The sequence below is a fragment of the Rhinatrema bivittatum genome, chromosome 1 (genome assembly GCF_901001135.1).
Source record: "Rhinatrema bivittatum chromosome 1, aRhiBiv1.1, whole genome shotgun sequence".
Classification (NCBI taxonomy): Eukaryota; Metazoa; Chordata; class Amphibia; order Gymnophiona; family Rhinatrematidae; genus Rhinatrema; species Rhinatrema bivittatum.
In genome coordinates, this window is record NC_042615.1 from 98,375,455 (window position 1) to 98,401,223 (window position 25,769).

The 25,769-nt window shown below is 46.1% G+C and overlaps 1 protein-coding gene across 6 annotated transcripts in view; it reads left to right on the top strand.

Annotated features, from left to right (window-relative positions):
- The window catches only part of WDR17 (WD repeat domain 17), a 533,217-nt gene that overhangs the window by 139,330 nt on the left and 368,118 nt on the right, over positions 1-25,769 (top strand). For all 6 annotated transcript variants that reach the window (XR_003852810.1, XM_029578099.1, XM_029577946.1 and 3 more), the window contains one exon: positions 2,831-3,014. Coding sequence is in view for 5 of the 6 variants with exons in the window: in XM_029578099.1 (XP_029433959.1) it covers positions 2,831-3,014 (184 nt within the window). In the remaining variant the exon portion in view is untranslated. The remainder of the gene's footprint in view (positions 1-2,830; positions 3,015-25,769) is intronic.

Sequence of the window (25,769 nt, forward strand, 5' to 3'; positions counted from 1 at the left end):
GGGTGTTATTCATGCGAAATTTATAGCATTTTGATAAATTTAGGGGTTAGCCAGATATCGTTGAATATTGGCTAAGATAACTGGATAATTGTTTTCTGTCCCAGAATGCCCTTCGTCTGCTTTTTTTAATCTAGTTACGTTTTAACTGGATTATCACTTATCCAGCTAAAGCGTAGCAGTTGATGTACATATCAAATTTGTCTAGCTAAGTCTGGAACTTAGCTGGTTAAATGCTTTTGAATATTGACCTCATTTCTTTTTAAGTGTTTGAAGTTTTACTGTACTCCAGTGATCTCTTCCATGTCTCTTGTCTCAGAAAGCTGGTAAGGAAGTTTTTTTTGCTGTTTAGCTTTCTTAATTTTGTATACTTCATTATTTTAAGTTTCCTTTGCTCTAGAAATGGATAGGGATTTAGTAATGAAACTTTTTTTCAAGAATACATCACTTCAGTGTTTGGAAGATAAGGTAAATGTTTTTCCTGATTTTCCTAAGTCCATACAGATGCAGCGAAAATCCTTTCTTCAACTAAAACCCCTAGTCTTGCGATTAAGAGCATCCCTTTTTAAAAAATGTTTTACCTGCAAATGTGTTGTGGTATTTTAAGGGAACAAATTTATTTTTTATGATTCTGTGCAGTTAAAAAGGGTTGTTGATGACAAATCCAGTGTAGAGAGATTTATCGACATATTAGAATATTGGTTTTGGAGTACTTCTGGTATTTAAAATTACTTGCCTAATTGGTATCATCTGTCTCTCCAGTTATAAACTTTGTTTTATGATCAATTTTCTATATACTCCTTTTTTCTTATTTGTTTTCTTAAACAAACCTTTCTTGTACCGCAAAATATTTCTTGTTGTACAATTGAAAATTCTGTAAATAAGTAAAAAAACCCCAAAAGTTTCAAATACAAAGTGGTTGATTTTAAAAGCATTGCTCGTGGAAAAATATCCACATATGCATGTATGTGGGCTGCACGCGAGCAATGTGGATTTTAAAAGCTGCAAAATATGAGCATATTTACTTGTGAATGTGCCAAAAAAAAGGGTGCAGAAAAGGGGCGGGACATAGGTGTTTCGGGACCTGGCCAACACTTATACGTGTAACTCCATATTTTAAAACTGGAGGCCACAGCGTGTATTGGCTTGTTAACTGTGTAACTACTGCTGTTCCTCATGAAGAGCAAGTCTGTAGATCTCATGTTTTAGGGTTTATGGGACAAGGTGAGAGGTCCGGGTCAACTGGGGTGGTGTGCAGGATGAAGAAATAGAGGGATCTGGCAAACTAGTGGACTAATTGGAAAAACTGGGAATGCCCCTCGAGTGAGCAAGTTTTAAAATTTGCTTACATACATGCCTTAAAGCCGGAAAAGTTCTATGGAAGATAACGCGAAGTAGGCTTGCTCAAGTAACCTCTTAAAATTAGGAGCGTACTTATGCACGGTAGGCATATTTTAAATTATACCCGCGCAAGTGCATGCATGATTTAAAATTCCAGCTTATCTCCGCTTTTGCGTCTATATGTGCACATATGGGCACTCACTCATTTTAAAATTGGTCTGCAAGGGTTCTATTAAGTTATATCTATTATTATTATTATATCTATTAAGTTCTATTAAGTTATAATTGCACTATCTTATAACTTGCTTAATTCATATACACTATGTAAATTTGTACATAATTCTTATCCTGTAAGCACCCTCTCCTGCTTTTTGCCCTTCTCTCCAGTTAGAATTTGTTTAACCTATCTTTTCTCTAACAGCCTAGTTCCACGTTCCCTGTTATAATGTAACTTTTGCTTTCTCTGTTAACTGGTTCCCCCTAGTTTATTGTAAACCGGTCCGATAAGACCTGGTCTTGAGCATCGGTATATTAAAAGAATTTAAATAAATAAATAAATATCAAAATTGAATCGTAAAGCCCGATTTTAATGCAAGCACCAGCAGAGTTTTTAAAACTCGATTTACTAAAAGGGAAATGCCTGTAGTAAATCCAGTGTTACAGCTTTTTTAGATGCCAAGGCTTATACACAGAACTTTGCTGCTACTCCCTCATATGTTTTTAAGAAAATTCTTGCAAGGTTTATCCTGATGCAGGTGGATATTCTGAAACATGGCCATGTTGGGACACTTAACATATTTTAGAACCAATTCTATTATGTCTTACAATTTACTATACATGGTTTATAATTACATTTATTTTATATGTTTGTTATCATTTGACATTATATGATATGTTGCTGCAAGTTTTATAACTCTAGTAGCACCAGTGTGGTGTTCTTACGTCCTTTTTCTTGTTTCCAGTAGTAACTACCCTTAACAGAAGGCATGAGGGTAATCTGCACGGAACGGCAGTTGCCATCCAAGCAACTTGCTGGGCAGACTGGATGGAACATTTGGGTCTTTATCTGCCGGCATTTACTATGTTGCTATATTTTTCTTTCCTAGCCTGAATATTAGAACTGTTTGAAACCTCTGAAAACTGCAGCCATTAACAATCAAATGTTGTCAGTAATAATAATAATAAAGACCAAAATATTTACTGTAAAATAGTACTCTGACAGATTAACAACCTTTGGCATCAGGACCTTAATTGCTTAATAATGCTCTCCAGTTTGTTTATTATTGCTTAAGCATCCTGTAAATTGAGATGTTGGTAAAACATTTTTTTTTATTATACCTACTGCAATTTGGCGGTATATTTTTATGCGTAAATCTTCATACGATACACTTGTATTTTATTCAGTGTTTCTCACCAGTCAACTGCATAGTTTGTAGACTCCAAATGAAAACATACTGAAATATGTTTTTCAAATTTATTTATTTATTTTTAGCTGGATCACCGCTATAATGAATTCAAACTTCGAGCAATTATGTCTGAGCATAAGAAGACAATCACAGCTATCTCCTGGTGTCCGCACAATCCTGATTTGTTTACAAGTGCAAGTGCAGATAATCTGGTTATCATCTGGAATGTATCAGAACAAAAAGTTGTGGCAAGATTAGACAGTACAAAAGGTATTTGTGGACTATGTTCTATTTTATTAGCAAAACGTTGGCTCTTAAAATGTATTCAAAATATTCTCCGAGGACAAGCAGGATGATAGTCCTCACAGATGGGTGATATCATCAGATGGAGCCCGGCATTGAAAACTTTTGTCAAAGTTTCTAGAACTTTGACTGGCACACTGAGCATGCCCAGCATGCCACTATCCATGTGGGATCCCCCTTCAGTCTCTTTTTTTCCGTGGTGTTAGTTGCCTCACGGTGGTGGAGCTCTGCTTTTGTAGTGTGTGTTTCTCCAATTTTCTTACCCTGTTTTGCGGGTTTTCAGTGTCTGGTCCCCCCTTCTCTGGTCGGTATCCCTTTGGTGGTGTGGTAGGTTTATTTTTATCTTCTTTGTGGTTGATTCCCGACATATTGCTCCTCGGTGGCTGCCAGCCATCTATCACTCGCCAGCTGTTTTTCATGGCGTTGTCCGGTTTTCGGTGCCCGTGGACCATGTCGATTACCGAAACGCACGAGGTTTGTATCCTCTGCCTGGGAACATCACACGACGTCCGAGGGTGTCAGATGTTTGATCAGATGACCTCCAAGGGCCATTGTGCCCGGCTGGATAAGATGGAGAAACCTCTTTGGTCCCAAAATGTCTCCTCCATCCACTCTGGCATCGGAGGCGTCGACACCTAGGGGCTAAGGGGAATCGCGCAACATGCTGTCCCTATTCAAGCCCCCTGCGGGTTTGTCCAGGGAGAGAGGAGCCGGTGGTAGGCCATCTCCTGTGTCGGCGCTCTCAAAGACATCAGGCTCTTCAGCTTCCTCGGCACTGGGGAAAGATAGGGCTGAGCATTGCAAAAAGTCATAAGAACATAAGAAATTGCCATACTGGGTCAGACCATGGGTCCATCAAGCCCAGCATCCTGTTTCCAACCATGGGCAATCCAGGCTTCAAGTACCTGGCAAGTACCCAAAAACTAAGAAGATCCCATGCTTCTGATGCCAGTAGTAACAGAGGCCATTTCCTAAGTCATCTTGATTAATAGCAGGTAATGGACTTCTCCTCCAAGAACTTATCCAAACCTTTTTTAAATCCAGCTACACTAACTGCACTAACCACATCCCCTGGTGGCAAATTCCAGAGTTTAATTGTGCGTTGAATGAAAAAGAATTTTCTTCGATTAGTTTTAAATGTGCTATATGCTAACTTCATGGAGTGCCCCCCTAGTCCTTCTATTATCTGAAAGAGTAAATAACTGATTCACATTTACCCGATCTAGACCTCTCATGATTTTAAAAACATCTATCGTATCCCCCCTCAGCCATCTCTTCTCCAAGCTGAACAGCCCTAACTTCTTTAGTCTTTCCTCATAGGGGAGCTGTTCCATCCTCTCTATCATTTTGGTTGCCCTTCTCTATACCTTCTCCATCACAAGTATATCTTTTTTGAGATGAGATGAGATGACCAGAATTGTACACTGTATTCAAGGCGCGATCTCACCATGGAGCGATACAGAGGCATTATGACATTTTCCGTTTTATTCACCATTCCCTTCCTAATAATACCTAATATTCTGTTTGCTTTTTTGACTGTATTATCCACTATGACGCCTAGATCTCTTTCCTGGGTGGTAGCTCCTAATATGGAACCTAACATCGTGTAACTATAGCATAGGTTATTTTTCCCTTTATGCATCACCTTGCACTGATCCACATTAAATGTCATCTGCCATCTGGATGCCCAATTTTCCAGTCTCACAAGTCCTCCTGCAATTTATCACACTCCACCTGTGATTTAACTACCCTGAATAATTTTTTATCATCTGCAAATTTGATTACCTCACTTGTATTCCTTTCCAGATCATTTATAAATATATTGAAAAGCACTGGTCCCTGTACAGATCTCTGAGGCACTCCACTGCCCACCCTCCTCTACTGAGAAAATTGTCCATTTAATCCTCCTGTCTTTTAACCAGTTTGTAATCCACAAAAGGACATCGCTACCTATCCAATGACTTTTTACTTTTCTTAGAAGCCTCTCATGATGAACTTTTGTCATATGCCTTCTGAAAATCTAAATACACTACATCTACCAGTTCACCTATATCTACATGTTTATTAACCCCTTCAAAAAGTGAAGCAGATTTGTGACACAAGACTTGCCTTGGGTAAAGCCATGCTGACTTTCTTCTATTAAACCATGTCTTTCTATCAGAGATGTGCATTTGTTTTTCATGAATTAGACAATTTCAACGAAATTTTCTAATTTATAATGGTTCGTGAGCACTGAGAAACAAACAGAATTTTTCTGAAATTTCGGAAAAATTCATAGTTCGTGTTAGTGTGCACTAACAGGAGTTAATGAACTTTAACTCCCATTAGTGTGCGCTAACACAAAAATCGGGACCCATGAAAAAAAAAAAAAAACCGGGGGAAAAACAAAATTTCCCGCAGGGGATCGAAAACGAAGCCCGAACTGATAGTGGTTAATAATGCACATCCCTACTTGCTATTTGTTCTGTGATTTTGATCTTTAGAACACTTTCCACTATTTTTCCTGGCACTGAAGTCAGGCTAACTGGTCTGTAGTTTCCTGGAACATCCCCAGAGCCCTTTATAAATATTGAGGTTACATTAGCCACCCTCCGATCTTCAGGAACAATGGATGATTTTAATGATAGGTTACAAATTGTTACTAATAGATCTGAAATTTCATTTTTTAGTATCTTCAGAAAAGGTGCATACCATCCAGTCCAGGTGATTTACTACTCTTCAGTTTGTCAATCAGGCCTACCAAATCTTTAAATACATTTCTCACAGGACAAGCAGGATGGTTGTCCTCACAAATGGGTGACATTGAGGATGGAGCCCAACCACGGAAAACTTCTGTCAAAGTTTCAGGAACTTTGACTGGCCCCTACTGGGCATGCCCAGCACGGCACTAACCCTGTAGCCAGCAGGGGTCTCCCTTCAGTCTTCTTTTATCCGCGTAGCAGTTGCCACGCGGTTAAGGAGCTCTTACCACATTCCTGACAGGAATCTCTTCAACTTTATTCTTGAAGAAAAAATTGCCCCTCAGGGGTCTCCCTTCTTCAATTTTTACTCTGCGGTACTTCGGTAAGTTTTTTGCCGTCGTTTTTGTAGACTACCGTCGAATTTGGCCCTCGAGGCCTGTTGGCAGTCGACTGTCCCGCGGCTAAATTTTTGGCCTATGGCCATGGCGTCGGGGTTCCGTCGATGCCCGGACTGCACACGTACTATGTCCATCACAGACCCACATAGAGTCTGTGTTTTGTGTTTAGGGAGTGAGCATGATGTCCTGACTTGCACCAAATGTGCCTTAATGACACCAAAAGGTCGCAAAGCTAGAATGGAGAAGATGGGACTCCTTTTCCATGCTCACACTCCGACGCCATCGATTGCATCGACGTCATCGGAACTGGCACCGTCGAAGTCCCATCATCATCGACAGCCTCCCGGTGACCGTCCGCGATCGACGTCTTCACAGCCATCGACGCCTGTCCCTTCCCCCGAAGATAGAGGGGATTGGAAAGACAAACATCGCCATCGACATCATAAGTCTCGGACCGTGGAGGAATCAAAGTCATCGACCTCCGAGCTGCCCGAGCCTCCGTCGAAGAAGTCTCGACCAGAAGTGACACCGTCCACTCCTGTCTCGCAGACACCGAGGCAACCCTCACCCCTCCGGGGTTTGGGAGCCGCGATTCCACCGGTGACGGTGGTCCCTCCTGCTCAGCCTCAGCCTCCCTCTCCCGTAGAGCCGGGTCTTGTTACCCCAGGTCTCCGGGTAGAACTGGACCGGCTGGTCCAGGAGGCCATCGATAAGGCGATGCTACGGTTCCAGACTCCTTCGGCACCGACCCCGGCACCGAGAGTGGAACCGGTCACCGACCCGATTCCAGCAGCACTGGCACCGCTGCTTGCTCGGATGGAAGCGCTTATGAATGCCCTTCCACCGGCAACACCCGGGTCACCGACAGCCTTCTCATCAGGTGGAGAAACACTGTACCGAATTCCCCCTTCGGGGGTAGTTCCATCGGTGCCTTGTCGTCCCTCGCCACCGATACATTCCTCGGGGGCGATATGCACATAAGCTCCACCAAGATTTTCGATGACTGCACCGATTCCTTCGATGCCGGCACCGATTCCATCGAGGAAATTCTCGATACCCCCGGTAACTCCTTCGAATCTCTCGGAGCCTCAACCGGGGCCTTCAGGTATACAGCCCCCTCATGTACTACAGGTCAGCAGCCTGATCCTTATGACACCTGGGGTGATGATACCTCTACTGACACCGATGATTTGCCTTCACCACCCTCTCCTGCGGAGAGTAGAAAGCGTTCTCCCCCTGAGGACCTCTCTTTCATAAATTTTGTGAAGGACATGTCGGAGTTGGTCCCTTTTCAGCTTCAATCAGAACAAGATGACAGGCACCAGATGATGGAGTTGCTCCAATTCTTGGATGCCCCTAAAGTCATCACCTCTATTCCAATTCATCAGGTTTTTCTGGACCTTCTAAAAAAGAATTGGGAATCTCCTGGTTCTGTTGCTCCAGTGAACAAAAAAGCTGACTCTACTTATCTTGTACAGTCAGCACCTGGCTTTCAGAAACCACAATTAGATCATCACTCTGTTGTGGTAGAATCAGCTCAAAAGAAAGCTAAAAGATTAAAGCCACATTCTTCCATACCTCCTACTAAGGAAAATAAATTCCTAGATAGTATAGGTAGGAAAGTATACCAAGGAGCTATGCTAATTTCCAGAATAGCTTCTTATCAATTGTATATGACCCAATACAATAGGGTCATCCTGAAACAGATGCAAGAGTATTCAGATGCCTTACCAGAGCAGTTCTAGCCACAGCTTCAGTCCCTACTAAATAAAGGGTTTGAAGCTGGGAAGCATGAAAAGAACAGCTTATGACATCTTTGATGCTTCCACTAGACTTTCTGCTACGGCCATCTCTGCCAGATGCTGGGCTTGGCTTAAGTCGTCTGACCTTCGCCCGGAACTTCAGGACAGGCTCTCTGATTTGCCCTGCCTAGGGGATAATTTATTTGGTGAGCAAATTCAGCAAATTGTTGCAGAACTGAAGGATCATCATGAGACACTAAAACAGCTCTCATCTATTCCTTCTGACTTGCCTTCTAAACAACCATTTAAGAAGGACTCAAAAAAATCATTCTTCCGTCCACGGAAGTATTATCCCCCACTAGCGAAATCTAGGCCTGCGAGGCCTTACCATAAAACTCAGCCTCGTCAGTCTCGAAAACAAAAACCCGCAGCAGCTCCACAACCCGGCCCTGCATCGGGTTTTTGACTTTCAATTAGAGAGCAGATGCCAAATCCCTCTTCCAACTATACCAGTAGGAGGTCGGTTAAGCCACTTTCTAGAAAAATGGCAGCATATCACCATAGATCAATGGGTGATAGCGATAATTGCACAGGGTTACCACCTCAACTTCCTGACTCTCCCTTCGGACTCCCCACCCCTGCAGGCGTGGAGACTCACCGATCACTCTATTATTCTAGAGCAGGAGGTTTCCCTTCTCCTCCAGTCAAACGCTATAGAACCCGTTCCTCCCTCACAACAAGGACTAGGGTTCTACTCCAGGTGCTTTCTGATCCCAAAAAAGTCAGGAGGACTTCGACCAATCCTGGACTTACGAGCCCTCAACAAGTACATTCACAGAGAGAAGTTCAAGATGGTAACCCTGGGCTCGCTTCTCCCTCTGCTGCAAAGAGGGGACTGGCTATGCTCTCTAGACCTAAAAGATGCCTATACTCACATTGCGATAGCTCAGTCTCATCGCAAATACCTCCGTTTTTTAGTAGGCCGAAATCACTACCAATACCGAGTGCTCCCTTTTGGCCTGGCATCTGCACCACGAGTTTTCACCAAATGCCTTGTGGTGGTTGCAGCTTTTCTCAGGAAGGAAGGTGTCCACGTCTACCCCTACCTGGACGATTGGTTAATCAGGGCCCCAACCCAGCAAATTGCTCGGTCCTTCCTGACCCTAACAATTCAAACTCTGCTTTCTCTAGGGTTTCTTGTCAATTACGAGAAATCCTACTTAGTCCCATCTCAGACCTTATCCTTCATTGGGGAAGACTTGGACACCTTACAGGCAAAAGCCTTCCTTCCTCATCCATGGGTTCAAACCCTTGTGTCCCTAGCTCGCCAGCTGCAGTCTCAACCTACAGCTACAGCTCGCCACTTCCTCATTCTACTGGGACACTTGGCCTCCTCAGTTTGTGTGACTCCTATGGCTCGTCTGGCCATGAGAGTCACACAATGGACCCTGAGATTGCAATGGACCCAAGCTGTTCAGCCTCTGTCCTCCATTGTTCGCATCACCGATGCACTCCGTCTGTCTCTTTCCTGGTGGACAAATCAATTCAACCTCCTACAGGGCTTGCCTTTTCTTCCACCAGACCCTCAGATAATCCTCACCACCGACGCTTCCAACATCGGTTGGGGAGCCCATGTAAACAATTTACAAACTCAAGGATTCTGGTCACTAGAGGAAGCCAAACACCAGATAAATTTCCTGGAGCTGCGAGCAATTCGCTATGCTCTCAGGACTTTTCAGGATTGCCTATCGAACCACGCAATCTTAATTCAGACGAACAACCAGGTGGCCATGTGGTACATAAACAAGCAGGGAGGCACAGGCTCCTTCCTTCTGTGTCAGGAAGCTGCGCAGATTTGGGCAGAAGCCATCTCCCACTCTATGTACCTCAGGGCCACCTACCTGCCGGGAGTAGACAATGTATTGGCAGACCAGCTGAGCCGTGTCTTCCAACCACACGAGTGGTCACTCGACCCCTTGGTAGCGACCTCTCTGTTTCACAAATGGGGTTATCCCCACATAGACCTCTTTGCGTCCCCTCAGAACCACAAAGTAGACAATTACTGCTCTCTCATTCGGAGCCAGCACTCTCGGCCGAGGGATGCATTCTCCTTCACGTGGACAACCGGTCTGCTCTATGCATTCCCTCCACTTCCTCTTCTGTCGAAGACTCTCGTGAAGCTGCGTCAGGACAGGGGAACTATGATCCTGATAGCACCGCACTGGCCACGCCAAGTGTGGTTTCCCATACTCCAGGATCTCTCCATCCGCAGGCACATTCCTCTGGGAAAGGACCCGCATCTGATCACTCAAAACGACGGATGCCTCCTCCATCCCAACCTCCAAGCCTTGTACCTGACGGCATGGATGTTGAAAGGTTAGTCCTTCAGCCTTTTAACCTTTCAGATTCAGTTTCTCGTGTCCTGATCGCTTCACGAAAGCCTTCCACAAGGAAATCTTATTCCTACAAATGGAAAAGGTATACATCATGGTGCACTTCTCAGTCCCTTGATCCCCTTTCCTGTCCAATTTCTAAATTCTTGGACTATCTCTGGCATCTATCAGAATCAGGTCTAAAGACCTCTTCCATTAGAATGCATGTCAGTGCGGTAGCCGCCTTCCACAAAGGTATCGGGGGTGTCCCTATTTCAGTACAACCCCTTGTTACACGCTTTCTTAAAGGCTTGCTCCATTTGAAGCCACCTTTACGTCCTCCGGCCCCATCTTGGGACCTTAATTTGGTTCTTGGTCGCCTTATGAAACCACCTTTCGAACCTCTTCACTCCTGAGACCTAAAATATCTCACATGGAAAGTGTTATTCCTTTTGGCTATCACTTCGGCTCGCAGGGTTAGTGAACTTCAGGCCTTAGTTACCTATCCGCCTTACACTAAACTCCTGCAGGACCGGGCGGTACTCTGCACTCACCCTAAGTTTTTGCCTAAGGTAGTTTCGGAGTTTCATATTAATCAATCCATCATACTACCTATCTTCTTTCCCAGGCCCCACTCCAACTCCGGGGAACAGACTCTGCATACCCTTGACTGTAAACGAGCTCTAGCTTTCTATCTAGACCGTACAGTTGCCCACAGGAAGAGCACTCAATTATTCATCTCTTTCCATCCTAACAAGTTAGGGCAACCTGTGGGTAAGCAGGCTCTTTCCTCCTGGTTGGTGGATTGCATCTCCTTCTGCTATCAGCAAGCTGGCATTCCTTTTCAAGACCGTGTTAAAGCACACTCTGTGAGGGCCATGGCGACTTCAGTAGCACACCTTCGATCGGTGCTGCTTCCTGACATCTGCAAGGCTGCAACCTGGAGTTCCCTCCATACATTTGCAGCCCACTATTGTTTGGACAAAGCTGGAAGACAGGATTCCATCTTCGGCCAATCTGTCTTGCGTAACCTTTTTCCAACATGATGTACCAACAGCCTTCCACCTTCCCGGTAGGGTGCGGATGCCCTCTCCCAAATTCCACCCCAGTTGTTGTGCCTGTTGCACGCCGTTGGGTGCATTTGGTGCATGTTAGGACATCCTCAGCTCGGTACTCACCCATTTGTGAGGACAACCATCCTGCTTGTCCTGTGAGAAAGCAAATGTTGCTTACCTGATGTAACAGGTGTTCTCACAGGACAGCAGGATGTTAGTCCTCACGAAACCCGCCCGCCACCCCGCGGTGTTGGGTTCGTTTTTATTTTATTTTTCGGCACTGCCTGTAGCTTTGAAACAAGACTGAAGGGAGACCCCTGCTGGCTGCAGGGTTAGTGCCGTGCTGGGCATGCCCAGTAGGGGCTAGTCAAAGTTCCTGAAACTTTGACAGAAGTTTTCCGTGGTTGGGCTCCATCCTCGATGTCACCCATTTGTGAGGACTAACATCCTGCTGTCCTGTGAGAACACCTGTTACATCAGGTAAGCAACATTTGCTATCTCTTTCAAATTGCTTTCAAAATGACTCCTATCAAACAACAATTATTTTACATCCACACCACCATTCTTCTCTCTCCACATTTTCAACTACATGGCACTTACTTCGATTATGTTATGTCTGAATGTTGAAATTTAATAATTTATGGATTTTTATTTATTGTTTTTATTTTTATATTATAGTTTTTTGTAATTTTAATTGAAATTTTATTTTTATGATTTATATTTTTGTACACCGTTTTGACTAAACCTTGTTTGTAAAAGCGGTATAGAAACATTTTAAAATAAAATAAATAAATAAATAGGTTAACCGTGATTTGGTTCAGTCCATTTGAATCATTACCCATGAAAACCTTCTCCAGAATGGGTATCTCCCCAACATCCTCTTCAGTAAACACCGAAGCAAAGAAATCGTTTAATCTTTCTGCGATGGCCTTATCTTCACTAAGTGCCCCTATAACCCCTTGATCATCTAACGGTCCAACTGTCTCCCTCGCAGGCTTTCTGCTTCAGATATATTTTAAAAGTTTTTACTGTGAAATTTGCCTATATGGCCAACTTCTTTCAAAATTGTCTCTTAGCCTGTCTTATCAATGTCTTACATTTAACTTTCCAACTCTTATGCTTTATCCTATTTCCCTGAAAACACAGTCACCGGTCGCCATTGGCGCACAGCTCCAAAACCGGTGCAGCACTGGTGGCAGCCGTGTCACCACTGAAGCAACCCCGTGGTGAGGAGGCCTCATTCTCTGACCGACCTGGGAATCCCAGGCATTCCCAACAGATATCGGTTGCCGGGCATCGAGACTCATTGGGGCTCTGAGGAGGCTCTGGTGATGCCTTTTCCTCCTCCATCAGTTCTAGCTTCACCAGACTTCCAGGAGGGGTTGTATCACAGGGTACATATGGCGCTGCTCCGAGCCCTGTGGGGTATTGCTCTGCCCCTGGCATCGGCCCCCATACCAGTGCTAGAGCCTGTGCCAACTCTTTTGGCACCCTTGCTAGAGCATTTGGACATCCTACTCTGTGTCCTTCCGATGAACTGGTGGCCGGGGGACCCTCTGTTCCCCAGAAGCCACCGATGCCCCCCCCCCCCCCCCCCAGAGCGATTCCCATTATTGGGTCCTCTGAGGAGGAAGCCTTCCTGCAGCCACTGGCGCCGTTGGGTCCTTTGGTCCTTGCTATCTGAGTTCCCCAAGCTTGTTCCTAGGGCATCGGGAGCCTCGGTGCCTTTGCTGCCCTTGATGCCACCGGTGCCCCCAATACCCTCAGTGCCCAGACCCAAGGAGCTTGGATATGGTCCATCCAAGCAGGTCCCCAAAGTGTCTTAGTGAGGAGGGCCCATCTGACCCTTGGAGAGATGATACCTCGGAGGCTTCTTCTGAGGACTTTGGTGAGCTCCTATTGGAACCTTCACCACCAGATGAAAGGCGCAGGTCTCCCCTGGAAGATCTTTCCTTTGCAGGTTTTGTCTGGGCCATAGCTCAAATCATCCCCTTTCAGCTCCTCCCAGAGGAGGATGCTCGACATAAGATGCTGGAAGCCATCCAGTTCGTCGACAACCCAAAGGAGATAGTGACTGTCCCAGTCCAAGATATTTTTAAGGAACTTCTCCTTAGTATTTGGGAACATTTGGTGTCAGTTCCTCTGGTTAACAGGAAGGCAGATGCCATCTATCTGGTCCAACAGGCTTTGGGAATTGAGAGGCGCCACCTCTCTCACCAATCGTAATGATGGAGTCCGCTCTCAAAAAAGCCAGGCGCTCTTGTACCCATGCCTCTGCCCCTCTGAGCTGGGATCGCTGGATGCCCTAGGTAGAAAGGTATTTCAGGGAGCTATGTTCATCGCCCGCATCGCCTCCTACCACTTATATATTACCCAATACAACCGGAACCTGTGGAAACAGGTCCAGGAGCTATCGGAATGCCTGCCACAGCAGCAACAAGATGTGTTCTCTGTGATAGTACAGCAGGGTCTGGAGATGGGAAAACATGAGGTGAGGTCCACCTACAATGTTTTCAAGACGGCAGTGAGAGTAGCTGTAGTGGGCATTGGCACCCGCAGGATGGCCTGGCTCTGTGCCTCAGACCTTAGACCGGAGGTCCAGGAGGCACTGGCTAATCTGCTCTGCGCGGGAGCAAATCTCTTCGGGGGACAATGTGAGGCGGTAGCCCAATTGAAGGACCACCATGATACCCTTCAACAGCTATCGACTATGCTTCTGATCTGCCATCCTCTGTCAGGAAGTCCTCACGACAAAGCTCAAGGAAATCCTTCTATTGTCAAAGGAAGTATTACCCTCCAGCCTCGCGGGCTCGCACACCCTGCGCTGGTTCTAGTTGTTCTCATCAGCCTCAGACCCCCAAGTCTCAGCCAGCCCCCCCAGCAGAGCCCCACCTTGGGGTTTTGACTGGGAGCGAAGGAGCGCGAGTCAGCCTGCCATACTTCCAGCATCCTCTGGTTGGGGGCAGGCTGCTTCGCTTTGCCCACCGCTGGCCCCTCATTACGTCAGACTGGTGGGTTCTCACAATCATCCGCCAGAGGTATCAGCTGAATTTCAGGAATATTACTGTGAACTTCCCCCATGTCCATTGTAGGGTTCATCCGCTCTGCAGGAAATACTTTTGACAGAGCTCTCCGCCCTTCTAATGGCCGGAGCGGTAAAACCCATTCCCTTCTGCCAGCAGGGCTGAGGGTTCTATTCAAAGTATTTCCTGATACCAAAGTGAACCGGGGGGCCTATGCCCCATTCTCGATCTCAGAGCCTTGAACAAATTCCTTCAAATGGAAAAGTTAAAAATGGTCTCTCTGGGAACCCTGATCCCACTCCTCAGAAGAGGAGACTGGGTCTGCTTCCTCAACCTGAAAGATGCCTATGCCAACATTGCAATCTTCCCAAGTCACAGGAAGTATCTTCGCTTTGTGGTTGGAGAAGCTTACTACCAGTATCGAGTACTGCCGTTTGGTCTGGCCTCAGCCCCTCGGGTCTTCACTAAGTGTCTGGCAGTGGTGGGGGTGCACCTTCGATGTCAGGGAGTACATGTGTTCCCCTATTGGACGACTGGCTGGTCAAAAGCGCCTCCCAGCAGGGAGTGCTGCACTCTTTAATTCTGACCATCCGAGTGCTGCAATCTCTGGAGTTTGTCATTACCCAAAGTCCCACCTCTGCCCATCACCCCATAGGAGCCAGATTGGACATGATTCAAGCCAAGGCATTTCTGCCCCGCAATCAGGCACTTGCCCTGTCATCGCTGTTGAGCTTGGTTCACAGCCATCAGCAGGTTCCTGCTTGCCTGCTGCTTTGTCTTTTGGGCAACATGGCTGCCTCTGTCCAGGGCAATCTGTTGGCCCACCTCTGCATGCGCAGGGTGCAGTGGATATTACAGTCGCAATGGCAACAGGCATCCCTGTACCTCGAGTCACATGTCTACATCACACCACCTCTGCAGGTCTCCCTGTCCTGGTGGGAGAATCTCTCCAACCTGGAGCAGGGAATCACTTTTCAGGCTGCCCCACCTCAGGTAGTACTTACCCGCGATGCCTCCCCCCACAGTTGGGGGGGGGGCGCATGTGGACAACCTCCATACGCAGGGTCAGTGGACGGCTCAGGAATCTCTATACCAGACAAACATCATGTAGCTTCGGGTGATTCATTACGCTCTTTGGGCTTTTTGAGACCACTTGTGCCACAAGGCAGTCCTTATTTGGACAGACAATCAGGTGGCAATGTGGTACATCAACAAACAGGGAGACACGGGATCATTTCTCCTCTGTCAAGAGGCGGTACGGATTTGTTCCTGGGCTCTGTTGCAGGGCATGTCCCTGAGAGCGAAGCATCTAGCCAGAGCAATGAACGTGATGGCGTACGGCCTGAGCTGTACGTTTCAGCCACACGAATGGTCACTGAATCCAGCAATGGCAGCCCAGATTAACTCCATCTGTGGATCTCTTTGCCTCCCCCTGCAACAGTAAGGTGAGCAAATTGTGCTCCCTATTTAGGACGGACAGACTTCCAGCCTCGAAAGCCATTGCCCAGCTTCGAGGCACAGGTTTGCTGTACGCATATCCTCCTCCACTGGTCATGAAGACTCTCTTGAAGCTTCAGCAAGACCGGGGGACCATAATTCTCGAGGCCCCGTACTGGCCCAGACAAGTCTGGTTCCTGCTTCTTCGGGACCTGTCGATCAGAGAGCAGGCTCCATCTGATAATGTCACCCATCTGTGAGGACTAGCATCCTGCTGTCCTAGGAGAACACCTTTTACAAGTAAGCAACTCTGTTTTCTTCATAATTAGAGTTGCCAGTAGGCATCATTTGTTTGGGATAGGTTGATCCAGTCTGAGATTTCCTTCATTGCATACACAGGAGTCCATTTACTAAACTATGCTAACTGCTGAATTTGGTGCCTAACCTGCATTAAACATGTATTAATGCACAATATCAGTAATGCCTGCTTAAGCATAAACAATACCATTAAAATTTCAGGCCCAGCACACAACAGATGATAATGGGCTTAGTCACAAGTAAATGCATATAATACAGTTCATTAATATTAAAATGGCTTAACAAGGGTTGCGATAATTCTCCTAGGACAAGCAGGATGGCAGTCCTCACACATGGGTTACATCATCGGATGGAGACCGGCACGGAAAACTTATGTCAAAGTTTCTGGAACTTTGACTGAGCATGCCCAGCATGCCCTATTCCACGCGTCCACACTGTGTCCTTCACTTTCTTTTTATCCACGGAGCTTACGCCTCATGATAGAGTGAGCTTTTGAAAACATTTTCACCGACCTTTTTGGTCAGTGAAAATGAGTTCACTGAACACTGGTTCCTCTCGGTTCCCTCTAGTTTCCCCAATCAGGTTTCTCAGTGGTTCGGTAAGTCTTATTTTGCTTCTGTCCCCCCCCCCCCCCCCCCATGGTGGTAGTACCTCTGTGCCTGCTGGTGTCAACTACCCACCGTCACTGTCTCTCGATTTTTCCCTTTTCTTTTCGTTCCTCATTGCCTCATCCAGTTTCCGTCGGTGTCCCCAGTGTCCGAGGACCATGTCCATCATGACAAAATGGAGAAACTGTTCAGGTCAAGGAAGTCTGAGACATCCCTGTTGGCGGCATTTTTACTGATAGACCTGGGAGTCGCAACGATTGACACCGATCCATCGGCATCGGTGGGGCTGTCTGTTTAATCGATGCTGTTGGTGGATAGGGGCGTTGGGGACTGGCCCCTGTCAGTCTCTTCCAAATTGAGGACTTTGGGTTTGTCGACATCACTGTCAGCACTGGGGAAAGTTCGGGCCGAGCACAGAGTGAAGCCAAGGAAGCATCGGCACCGGTCAGCCTCGATGCACGGTGAGGGACTCGGGAAGGCGCTGGCTCATGCCGTGATGCCCCCGAAGCAACTCCGTGGCGAGGAGTGCCCATTCTCCATCGATTCCAGGAATCTGCGATTGTTTCCACCGGTCCTGTTGCCAGCGTCCAATCCGCCTCAGGGACCGAGAAAGATGTGGCCACCCCTCCCCTCCCACTCTGTTTTGGCATTGGCAACTTTTGAGGAGTTGCTGGAGCAGAGGGTTCAGGTGGCGATGCAGCGGGTGTTGCAGAGCATGAAACTGGCGGCACCAACGGTACTGGCACTCGCCCTGCTGGAACTGCTGCTGGAACATCTCAATGTGCTTATCGGTGTGTTACCGACCCAATTGACATCAGTTATCAGGAGGCCCAGTGATGCCTAGCGGGGCACCAATGCTTCCCCTGACTGATATGGTGCTCATTGCTGGTTCCTCTGAGGATGAAGCTCCATCAACGCTGGCAGAGACACAGAGGCCTGCAGCCCTCCCCCATCCAACTTTGCCGAGGCCGGCACTGGTGCCACAGATGCCCATATCTCTGGACGAAGGCTGATCACCCAGGGCTCCATCCCATGTGGACTACAGTGATGATGAGGCCCTATATGACTCCCTGGGGGGACGACACTGCGGAATCCTCCTTCGAGGACTCGGAGGGTCTGCCTTCAGAACAGTTCCTCCAGATGAGCGAAGGAGGTCTCCTCCAGAGGACATGACCTTCGCAGCTTTTGTACGGGCGATGGCAGAGGCCATCCTTTTCATTTAGTAATGGAGGAGAATGCCAGGCATAAGATGCTAGAAATCCTCCAGTTCGTGGATGCCCCTAAAGAGATTATGGCGGTCCCAGTTGATATCTTTAGGAAATTTCTGCTTAGGATCTAGGAGAACCCCCTCACAGTACCTCTTGTCAACAGGAAGGTGGATGGGGTTTATCTCGTCCAACAGGCTACCGAATTTGAGAAGCATCAGCTGTCTCACCAATCGATCCGCTCTGAAGAAGGCCAAGCGCTCTTAGATCCACGCCTCTGTGCCTTAGAAAAGGATCATAGAACGATGGATGCTTTTGGGAGAATAGTGTTGCAAGGGGCCATGCTCATTGTCTGCATTGTCTCTTACCAGCTCCACATGAGCCAATACTCTTGCAACCTGTGGAAGCAGGTGCAAGAGGTGGCCGAGCGACTGCCTCAACAGCAGCAAGACCCCTTCTTATCGCTGGTGCATCAGGGCCTGGAGTGTGGAAAACATGAGGTTCGTTCAACCTATGATATTTTCAAGACGGCAGCAAGAGTCTCTGCAGTGGGAATCGATGTCCGCAGAATGGCATGGCTGCGGGCCTCGGATCTCTGACCGGAGGTACAGGAAAGACTCGATGACCTGCCGTGCATAGGAGAGAATCTCTTCGGAGATAAGGTGAGGGATGCAGTGGCTGAATTGTGGGATCAGCATGAAACCCTCTAACAGCTCTCCGCCAGCATTTCAGACCCACCCTCAGCCAGGAGGTCCGTGAGACAGGGTCTGAGGAAGTCTTTCTAGTGCCAGAGAAAGTACTATCTTGTGGCCCCTTGCTCCCTTTCGCAGAGAGTGAGCTCATGAGGCCATCCCAGACAACTGAGAGCTCCTAAGCCCTAGCCAGTTCCCCTGCCAAATCCTGGGATAGGGTTTTGACAGGATTGCAGGATGTATATGCCAGCCACCTGTACCCGAGATGCTGGACCCCCCAGTCAGGGGCAGGAAACAGTTAATTGTGGATCGGTAGCCCAGTATAACCTTGGACCAGTGGGTTTTGTCCATCATCCATCAAGGATACCAATTAAACCTATTGGGTGTCCCACCAAATTGTCCCCTGTGCCGTTTTGGGGACCAATAGCATATTAGAAAGTACTACTTCGGGAGATGTCCACCCTTTGTCCACCAGGGCAAAGAGGGCAGGGATTCTACTTCCGGATTTCAAAGAGAATGAGGGACTCTGTCCCATCCTAGACCTAAGGGCCTTCAACAGATTTCTCAAAAAAGAAAAGTTCAAGATGGTTTCCCTGGACACCCAGATTCCCCTCCTGCAAAAAAAGGAGTGGCTATACTCCCTTGATTTAAAGGATGCATACACTCGCATTAGGATGTTCCCAGGTTACAGGAAGTATCTCAGATTTGTGGTTGGAAAACAGCACTTCCAGTACAGTATGTTTCTATTCGGGTTAGTGTCTGCCCCACGTGTCGTCACAAAATATCTGGCCACGGTGGGGGCGCACCTCCGCAGACTGGGAGTGCATATTTTCCCGTACTTGGACTTTTGGCTGGTCAAGAACACCTCTCAGATAGGGGCCGATCGGTCCTTGCGCTTGATGATCCGGGTGTTGGAGTCACTAGGGTTCATCATAAACTACCCAAAGTCCCATCTCAGCCCATCATCTTGATTGGACTTCATAGGAGTCCTGCTAGGCAAAAGTTTCCTGCCGCGGTCCAGGGCAGTCACCTTGGTGTCCATAGCTGCTGTGGTTCAACAGAATCAGCAGGTTTCAACTCTGCACATGTTGAGGCTGTTGGGCCACATGGCCACAACTGTCCATGTTACTCCCTTGGCACATTTACACATGCGCAGAACCCAATAGACCTTGAAGTTTCAGTGGCGCCAGGCCACACAGAGCCTCCAGGCTCGCATACGAGTCACTCCACCTCTCCGGGACTCTTTTGTCCTGGTGGCAGGTTCCCTCAAATGGGGAATGGGGAATATCCTTCCAAAATCCCCCTACCCAAATTGTCCTAACCAAGGATGCATCCACCTTGGGATGAGGAGCTCATGTAGAGGGCCTCCCCAATGCAGGGCTTATGGTCCTCCCAGGAAACAAAGTGTCAGATCAACTTCCTGGAGCTCTGGGCAATCAGGTATGCACTATGGTCTTTCAGAGATTGGCTGTCAAGCAAAATTGTCCTGATACAGACAACCAAGTTGTTACGTGGTATGTCAAAAGTAGGGAGGCACAGGGTCATACCTCCTGTGCCGGGAAGCAGTCCTGATTTGATCCTGGGCCCTATTCCATGGGATGGTACTCAGGGCCATGTATCTGGCCGGAATGGAGAATGTGATAGCGGACAGACTGAGTCATGTCTTCAGACCCCACGAGTGGTCTCTGGACCAGGGGGTAGCGAACTGGATCTTGCACCTCTCGGGAATCCCAAATGTGGACTTGTTTGCATCCCACTGCAACAGGAAGGTGATGCAGATCTGTTCCCTGTACAGGTCAGATGGAAAACCAGCTTCGGAACCCTTTGCCTGACATTGGGACAGGGGTCTTCTGTACGTGTATCCTCCGATTCCTCTAGTCACGAAGACTCTCTTGAAGCTTCGCAAAGATCGATGGACTATGATCCTCATAGCCTCTCATTGGCCTGGTCAGATTTGATTTCCACTCCTTCGGGAGTTATCTATCCAAAAGCTGATCAGTCTTGGGACTTCCCCATATCTCATCACACAAGATCAGGACAGGCTGCTGCATTCCAACCTCCAGGCCCTGTCACTCACAACCTGAATGTTGAGAGTTAATCCTGCAGCTTCCAGAAAGCCTTCTACTAGAAAGTCCTATGGACTGAAGTGGAGGAGGTTTTTTGTGTGGTGTGAGCAGAAGGACCTCGATCCTTTCTCCTGCCCCCCACAAAAACTGCTTGACTATGTTCTATACCTATCGGAAGCTGGCTTGAAAACCAACTCTGTTAGAGTTCATCTTGTTGATTATACCCGGGTCAACTGCTTGGAAGGCAGCTATGCTCACCACTATACCACCAACGCAATGCAATTGGCGCATACCACCAAGCTAAAGATGGTACATCCATCTCTGTTCATTCGATAGTTGTACACTTTATGTGGGGCTTGCTTCAATTGAAGCCTTCCCTAAGGCCTCCTGCTGTGTCTTGGGAACTCAATGTGGTGTTAGCTCAGCTGATGAAAGCTCTTTTTGAGCCACTGTGCTCCTGTGACCTGAAATACCAGATCTGGAAGGTCATATTTTTGGTGGCAGTCACTTCAGCGCACAGGGAGAGTGAGCTCCAAGCAGAGTCTTATCCACCTTATAATAAATATTATCATGATCAGGTGGTCTTGCGTATGCACCCTAAGATCCTTCCTAAAGTGGTGATGGATTTCCATCTTAACCAGTCAATCGTCTTGCCAACATTCTTTCCCAGGCCCCATTCGCAACAAGGCAAAAGAGCCCAGTTTGGTTTGCAAGAGAGCCTTAGCCTTCTGTCTGGAGCAGACAGAAGCCCATAGACAGTCTACCCAACTTTTCATTTCCTTTGATAGGAATAGGTTGGGAGTTGCCTTTGCCAAACAGACACTATCCAATTGGATAGCAGGCTTCACCTCCTTCTGTAATGCCCAGACGGGACTGCATCTTGGGGATCACGTCAAGGCTCCTTCAGTCAGAGCTATGGCAACGTCGGTGGCCCACTTGTGAGCAGTTTCCATGGAGATCTCCAAGGCTGCGACATGGATTTCTCTCCACACATTCGCATCTCACTACTGTCTGGATAGGGATGGTCAACGTGACAGTAGGCTCAGCCAGTCTGTCCTTTGGAATTTCTTTGAGATGTAGAACCCAACTCTCCCTGCTATGGCCCATTGTTTGGGTTCAGGCTGTCTCCCCATCTGTTACCATCAGCACTGTGGTTGTTTGGCCCATTGGCACCTGGTTGGTGCTTCTTGGTCCCATTTTGTGTTGGGGAGCAGCCTGTAGCTAGGGATTCACCCATTGAGGACTCCCATCCTGCTTGTCCTTGGAGAAAGCAGAGTTGCTTAAGAACATAAGAGCAGCCATACTGGGTCAGACCAAGGGTCCATCAAGCCCAGCATGGAATAGATGTAGCTTTTGCATACTTGCCTGGTTCTTATGGCCTGCATTGGCCACTGTTGGAAACAGGATGCTGGGCTTGATGGACCCTTGGTCTGACCCAGTATGGCATGTTCTTATGTTCTAATATAGCCGAGATATCCAGTTTTGGAGTTTCTATTGAGGCTAAAACTTGCATGTCGTTTTTGTCCAATGGCCTCTTCTTGACAGGAGGAATGTAATATAACCTTGAGACTAGAGGAAGAGTCTGTTCATTGATTTTAAGTATTTCCAAGAGGTATCTATTCCACATGTCTTTAGGAAGAACATGTGGTAATTTAGGAAAATTTATGCATCGAAGATTTCTTCCTCTAATTTGATTCTCCATGTTTTCAAGTTTGAATTGGAAAGATTAATTTTCTTTAGTTAAAGCATGTTGTAAAACAGCAGTGCTTTCAGATCTTGTAATATAGCTTTCCAACATTTTTTTTATTTTCACAGCTTTCTTTCTCCAATTTTGTTAAATGGGACTCCACATTCTTGACATTCTCAATAAGAGGGCTAATTTGAACCATAATATTTTTATTCACAGTCTGTATAGCTTCCCAAATAGTCTCTAAACTGAACATAACTGGTCTTACCAGTTCCACTGGGTTAAATTGTAGGAAATCCACCAGTTCTCCTTGATCCTGCTGTGCTGCAACCCTGCCAGCAACCCCCCCTGCTATGCAGCAACCCTGCCAGCGTCCTCCTGCAGTCCCCCAGGCTCAACGTTCGAAAGTTTGCCGCCCACGTCTTCCATTGGCTCCCGATCTCGCTGCAGGGACAGATCTCATGCTTCTGCTGGGTTCCCAGGGGCAAATCATTCCTCCGGGGACAGAGATGTTAGTAGCTCAGCGAGGTGGTCAGGCTCCACTTCCCCCCGATCCACCTCCAGCGAGCCAACTCCCGGGGGCAAAGTAAAAGCTCCTCTTCGGACGTGAGCGTCCATCGGGCCGAGGGTTTGGAGGGAGAGCGGCTGAGCCTTCCCGCTCTCTCGCCCTCCGTTTTCGAGCCGAGTGTGGCATTGAAGGAGAAAATTGAGACAGAAGGAAAAAAAAAGATGCTCACAAGCTCTGTGCTCAAATGTTTTATTTTTTAAGATATTTTGAACTGTAATAAAATGTGATTCATGAATGTCTCAGTTTAAAACTTCCAGTTGGAAGCATGCAGGGGTGAAATAGGAAGGATAGGATTATAGCATTCCTTTTGGCCTCAAAATGTATTCATATTCACAACTATAAGAAGTTGTACTAAAAATTCACTCACTGTTTCTTTGTTATATGAAGGAAGAAGAATTGTATGATTACATCTGAAAGCAGTCTATTCCTAGCCATAAGGTTGCTTCTTGTTCCGTCTCATCAGTCTTACTAGAATTAGGTGTGAATAAGTTCTGGCATTGCACTTTTCACAGTGATACTATTCCAGAAAAAGAGAAAAGGGATATCAACTAATCCTATAGCTTCATGACATCCAAACTATACCCCAGAAATACCCAAGGCCTCTTTATGCTTAGCTTAATTCATCCTATGATTAAAAGAATATGAAGCTATTACGGAACATATCCCTGGTAAAGCTTCAGTCTTTTACTTCCTGAAGTCCTAAAGGGAAGGTCTCAAACACATTTTGTTTTCTGTTTACATAGCTTGGGTGGCATTTCTTGCATTTTGCTGTTTGTTTTGATTGTCTCAACAATTGCTTGTCGCTATTTCTGATAGAACTATATTTCCCAGAGCACTGCTAATAGTGAAATTCCTTTGATAAAATTCTGCATGCAATATTAAATTTAAATTTGATATACTGCCTTATCATACAGAACCTCAAGGTGGTTTATATACTGTAAATCAAAATACTCAATACATAAAATAGACAAATAGTACTCATTTCCCACACAATACATAAATTAATAAAACTCCATTTAATAGACATTCCATCAATTATTCGTTAAATTAAACAGAAATAATATGAAAATCTTTTGACTGCATACTCCTAATCTCTAATTTTCAATGTGATTGAGGATATAAGGTTCTATTACAAGTCCAGCTCTCCCTCCATCCTGCCAGTGTTCCTGATAACCTGTGCAGGGCCCTCTAACCACTCCAGTTTGAACAACGTGGGGTCCTATGACTTGTGGGCCTGCAAGTTCTCATGGTTCAATCACAAGACAGCTATGGCATCAGGTGTTTGGAAAATAGTTGAAGGCCCTTGCACAGGTTTGTAATAATAATAATCCAGATTACAAGTCCACTTTCCAGAAGTATTGAGTAAAATAGAAGCTACACATAAAGGCAGGTATGTATGCATAAGAATATTTTATATAAATTATAAGCTTGTTACAAATCTCTATATGCTTAGTACTGTGCTGCTGAGAGAGAGAAAATGTGTATAATGATTCAGAGCTGATAGAAGCAGTGATAATTACTTGTAGCAGCGGAGACGAACATTTTCTACAATTAAAATATTTTGCAAGGCTTGCAGACTTTCTTTTCTCAGCAGACAACTAATATTATCTGCTTATGAGAATGTAACAACTACTCTGTGGACAAGTACAATTATCAGCCACACAAGTGAAAAAACAGATAACACTTTCAGATCTCAGAAAGACCAAGGTCTCTGAGTATGTGTAGGCCTTCCTGTACAGCCACTACCCCACCAGATTACTCAGAATGTTTTCTTCCACAGCATGAAAAGGCAAGGTTTGCTGTCTTAAAAACTATAGCTGCACATAATCATTTTTTTCCTTCAGGGTTTTTTCTATTTTCTTTCTTTTCTTTTTCATTCATGAATCTGAGGACTGAGTTTGATTTAGCTTCGATCACACTGTAATCGACTTTGAAACCACTGACCAGCCATGAAAGGCAGAATAGAAAAATTAGATTAAATCTTCTCTTTACTCTTCCCCTCCCCTACTACCCACAACATCTCCTCATCATTCTTCTCTAAACATCTACCCTTCTCTTTTTCACTACTCCAACTTTCCTCCCCCCCCCATACCATGCATCTTTCTTTTTCTCTTCCTCGCTCCTCTTCAAGATGGCAGATGACAAGCCGGAGTTCAAAAGATGTTCCCATTGCTTTTCTAAAATGATTCTCTCACATCAGCATGACTGTTGTGTCCAGTGGTCTTCTCACATGGCCTTCCCATGAATTTTCCTATAGATTGCATTAATGGGAGTTGGAAAATCAAATCTGATATTCTTTTAGTATTTTTTAAGTAATCGAGAATGTCAGCTATAGCGCATCCTTTATTGTACCTAATTCATTTCTCCAAGGGCCATAAGGTCAAGAGATTACATACTGAAGGAGTTTTAAAAATCTCCTCAGGCTTCCATCTCAGCAGTTAAGGTGAAGTATTCTTCAGCTCAGAGGCCATCAACTAAATAAAAAAATGTTCACTTTTCTCAATATCAGTGCCATGAATCTGAAAAGTCTTGGCACAGAAAGGGTGGTGACATAAAGTCTAGTGCCTCTATGCTGAAATGTGTATGTGCCACATTGACTGTCTCTTTATCAGCATAAAGTTGACCTCCTTTGGCATAGTCTCTCCTCAGCACCAAAACCTTTTTGGCACCATCTACCATCAAAGCCATGATACTATCTGGTACAATTCTGGAGACTGCACCTTCAAAAGGATATAAAGCAGATGATCTAGAGGGTAGCTTCTAAAATGGTCAATGGTGATAATGGTAAAGCATAAGGAGACAGACTTAAGCATGCATAAACTAGAGCAGATGGTCCCCAAACTATGGTTGAGGTTATTTTTCTGGCTTGC